The following is a 5,000-nucleotide window of genomic DNA, read 5'->3' on the forward strand; positions in this document are numbered from 1 at the left end:
GATACGTTGAGAAAATAAAGGGAGGGATTAAAATAACGCGATAAAGGAGATAGAAATAAACTTCGCCGTAAGAATTACTATCAAGAGTAATATCACAACCACTTACAAAATCAGTAAACCACTAAACCAGTAAACCACCACCAGTACTAGCACCAGCACCAGCACCAGCACCAGTACCAGTACCAGCACCAGCACCAGCACCAGCACCAGCACCAGCACCAGCACCACCGTCGTCTACGTCGTCGGTGTCGTCTACGTCGTCGTTGTCGTCGTCGTTGTCGTCATCTTCGTCATCGTCATCGTCATTATTATCACCATCATATACGAAGGCGAGCGTCGAGGACGAAGATGGCCGAGAGTAAAGGAGCGCTGATTGCGAAGACAGTGCAAAAGCACGCGGGTAGAGCGAAAGAGAAGGTAAATTTATTATTATTTCTTTTTATTTTATTTTATTTTATTTTATTTATCTTTTTTATAACGAAAGTTTACCATCTATTTTCAATATTTAATATCCATGTAATATATATATATCTGATGTATGTACATACGTACATACATATAAATATGTTGTAGATATAAAATTGTATATGTATATATTATTATTACAAGCAATATGTAACGAATTGCGAATATCGTTTTCTCTCTTTCTCTCTCTCTCTCTCTCTTTCTATCTATTTATCTCTCTCTTTTTTGCGATTTTACACGATCTTTCCCGATGCATTATTCTCTACGTATCATATGCATACTTTATATCTCTCTCTCTCTCTCTTTTTCTCTCTCTCTCTCTCTCTCTCTCTCTCCCTTTGAGACAAGATTTCTTAGGATATATATATATATATATATATATATATCATACATATTAAATACACATACGTATGTAACTAATACATATGTATACATATGTATATATCTATACGTACGTATTTACTCGATAAGAAAAAAAAAAAGGTAAGAAGTTGGACTGAGGACGACCGTTATTGTGTTGACGTCGAGATTATTTTTATTTTTCTTTTTCTTTTTTTTTTTGTCTTTTATTGTTTAGTTAACTTCTTAAGGCATATATATAATTCTCTCTCTCTCTCTCTCTCTCTCTCTTTCTTTCTCTCTTTTTCTCTCTCTCTCTCTCTCTCTCTCTCTCTCTCTCTCTCTCTCTCTCTCCGAGAGTTGAGCCACAATTTCATGTTCGTAGGTAAGCACGAAGGTGTTCTTATATAATCAGTAAATATGTACCAGTGTGCTGCTTGTATACCGGCGTTTCGTTTAAAATGACAATTATGCAACTCTCGAATTGTCTCCTTTTATTTTTCTCGTTTAATCTGTGATATATCCATGTATATATATATATATATATATATATATATATATATATATATATATATAGAATGAGTAGAGAGTGATATATATATATATGTATGTGTGGATGTATGAATGTATGTATGTTGCATAATCCTAACCTATACTTTATCAAGATACTAATTGACGTACTGCTCCTGCGCGCATCACGTGACAAGGATTACCTCGCACCCTTTTATGATTTTATGATACACTCGCTATGAAACGCTTGTTATATTAATCGTTGGATGGAGGGTTTCTATAGGGGATTTGTGAAAGGGATGTGGGGGATGGGGGTGAGATGAAAAAGGATGAGAAGGAAGGAAAAAGAAAAAAAAAAAAAAATAAAAAAAATAAGGAAGGAAGAAGTTTTTTTTTCTTTTCCTTTTTTTTTTTCTTTTTTTTCTTAATAGCAGCAGTGTTTTTTTTTTCTTTTCTCTTCCCTTTTCTCTTTTGTCGTTTCATTTTTGGACACAATCGTGGATTTTTTTGTTTATTCGGAAAAGAGAGAATTGAAAGATGGCCGCCGATTTGTACCCGGGAAATTTTGAAGAACATTTTTTTTTTTAGTTTTTTTTTTTTTATTTTTATTTTTGTTATTTTTATTCATTTTTATCTTATTTTATTTTCTTTTTCTTTTTCTTTTTTATTGTAATTTTAATTATTATTCTCTTTAAGGATGATCTTTTAAGATCGATAAAATTTCGATTTAGTTGGTACGATGAAAAGAAAGATGGCCGACTTTATGCAGGGAGGGAATTTTGAATTATTTTTTTTTGTTTATTGTTTTATTTTTGAATGGGAATTAATTTAATTGATAATTTTGATTTGTGTATCTGATAAAAAGAAGATCTTGGGCCGACTTTCTTTCTTTTTCTTTTTTTTTTTTTTTTTTTGATATTTTGAATCAAATTAATTTTCCATCTTTAATTTTTATCACCTTATTACGAGTTTAGTTTCATTTTATAATAAATGATAAATTTCGAGCAGAATATTCGATGGTAGAGACATATAAGATCGTATCGATCGATTTATATCGATTTATGTACGATCGAAATCAAACGTATAATTTCAATCGACGAAATTAAAGTTAGGATTAATCGCTAAAAAATCTTATCTTTGTAGTATTTTTTTCTTTTTCCTTTTTTCTTTTCCTTTTTTCTTTTTTTTTTTTTTAACATCGGATGTTGTCAAGATGATCGAATATTATTCGTAAAAAGGTTATATTTTTTATCGACCAATCAGCGTTCGTTAGAAAGAGGTTAAATGGAAAGAAGAAGAAAAAAAGAGAAGTATACTTTTATTTAGAGGTTAGTTTAATATTTTTTTTCTTTTAAAAATTTTTTTTATACAATTATAATTTTATTATACACTTGCTATAGATAGACTAATAAAGTAACTTTATTATTTTACGATCTATAACATTATTGTTTAATATTGTTTTATGAAAAAAATGTTTTAATAATTTTATATAGATATACGTACATGCGTAAAATATAAATGCGTTTATATATATATATATATATATATATATATATATATATATGTATATAATTAAATATAATAATCGTTATTAAACGATTTACATATACATATACAAATATATGTATATCGAAATGAATATAACATTTTTATTAATTCTTAAAAGAACACACACACACACATATATATACACATTCATAAATTTGTACATACGTACGCAATTGCGAGCAATAAAAATTTTTTATTAATTTAATAATGAAGCTTTTAAATGAACGTGTGAGAATAAAAATGAACTTTTAAGAACATTTTTATACAAATATTTATCTATAATTTGTAAATGTCGATTTACATATGTACATAGGCAATTAAAACGAATCAACTTTTTCGATATAATTACTTGACATTTAATTCTTAATGAAATTCTGTCCTGTTTTTTTTGTATTAAAAAAAAGAATATATATATATATATATATCATATATTTGAGGGTACAATTCGTAGGTGTCCCATTTTGCCTTGAAGCCGAAAGGTAATATACAAAGTTATCTGGTAGAACCGGTCTAAAGTATCGCCATGACAGGATTACTTCTCTCCCATTCGAACGAAGGAACGGAGTCGAACTCGAAAAGTTTCGAGAAATTAACTTCAATCTTAAGAAAGTAAATTTTTTATACTATGATAATAATCATTGTTTATTTCTGTAGCTGATGTTCAATGGAGGAAAAAAAAAGAATCGGTAGCCTCCGATTGTTCGACAAATTTTCAATCGATTTTCGTAATGGATACTCGACGAAAAAAAAAAAAAGAAAATGACGAGAGAGAGGGGGAGAGAGGGAGAGAGAGAGAGAGAGTGTCTTCGATTGGTCGAGAAAATTTGTTTCTCCGAAAAATCTCGAATTTCATTGGACGTTTGCACGAACGTTAGTTTATCTTAGAGATCATCAAAAGTTCGAAAATAGTTTACTAGCGATCTGTGTGTTAGCTACGATTTAACGATCTAACTCGATCTACCCGGTAATGTTTATAAAATTTGTATACAGGGTGTATCAAATAAAAAATTGGTACGTTTTTTTTTTTTTTTTTTTTTTACGACGATTGGATCGATAGTTCCTAGGTGTTATTGAAAATCAATTAAATTTTTTGTTGAGAATCACAGGATTTTTTTTTTTTTTTTTTTTTTTTTTTTTTTTCGTTTCAAATTGTAAAATTAGAAGTTCAGCTCGTAAAGTTACGAGCTCTTATTAAGAGTATTAAATAATACGACGTATTGGAGTTTGATCTGATGTTTCAAATCGCTTAGAAACATTTTGACCGATCTAGCGTGAAATAATTAAAACGTAAAGGAATAAAAAAATAATTTAAATAAATTGTTTCGTTAATAATTTCTTCGTAAAGCTTGCTTTGCGACAAATAAACAAACAAAAAAAGAAGGAGAACAAGAAAAGAGGATAGAAGAAGAAGAAAAAGAAGATATATGTAAAAAACTTGAAAAAGGAAAAGATAAAATCCTTCAAGAAAAAGAACAACAAAATGGCGAATAAAAAATGATTATCGATCGTATAAAACACCTGTAATGTAAGTTCATTGTACGTGACGAAGAAAGTTTTCATTTATCTTTAGAGAGAAGGAAGGAGTGGTAACATACATACATATGTACATACATACATATACATATATATATATTGTACATAAAACTCCGAGCTAACGCAAGAAGAAGCGCTTACCTTTTACCTTAACTCTAAGATGGTTGGTACTTCAAGTTCCGTTATATCGTACATTATATTGGAATTTAACATTTTTCTTCTTCCTCTTCCACCTCCTCCTCCTCCTCCTCCTCCTCCTTCTTCCTATTCTCTCCTTTTTCCTCCAACCCCTCATCTTTTGGTGGTTTCGATCTAACGGATCTCATGAAATTTTATAAGAGTTCCATTAAATTCTAGATAACTAGAGAAAAAGAGTATGAGATATATGTATATATATATATATATATATATGTTTGTATGTATACATGTAAAGTTACATGTAAATAGAACGCAATATGGTAGCTCACAATACAGGTTGGGATGGGGGCTCGAAAAATCCCTAGATGATTTTATCAAATCAATTAAACTCTTTTTCGAGACTTAAGCAATGTTAATGCATTTTATTTTACGATAGAGAAAATTATATATATATTACAATATATAAA

General features: G+C 29.3%; 1 protein-coding gene across 4 annotated transcripts in view; it reads left to right on the top strand.

Moving 5' to 3' along the window:
* The window catches only part of Amph (amphiphysin), a 35,198-nt gene that overhangs the window by 188 nt on the left and 30,010 nt on the right, over positions 1–5,000 (top strand). For 3 of the 4 annotated variants that reach the window (XM_085660111.1, XM_085660112.1, XM_085660110.1), the window contains exon 1: positions 1–417. This exon is cut by the window's left edge. In XM_085660111.1, the coding sequence (XP_085516237.1) occupies positions 349–417 (69 nt within the window). In that variant the 5' untranslated portion in view covers positions 1–348. The remainder of the gene's footprint in view (positions 418–5,000) is intronic. The other variant, XM_085660109.1, reaches the window with a different exon arrangement.

The sequence above is a fragment of the Vespa mandarinia genome, chromosome 11, assembly GCF_050613455.1.
Source record: "Vespa mandarinia isolate Hongniang chromosome 11, ASM5061345v1, whole genome shotgun sequence".
Lineage (NCBI taxonomy): Eukaryota > Metazoa > Arthropoda > Insecta > Hymenoptera > Vespidae > Vespa > Vespa mandarinia.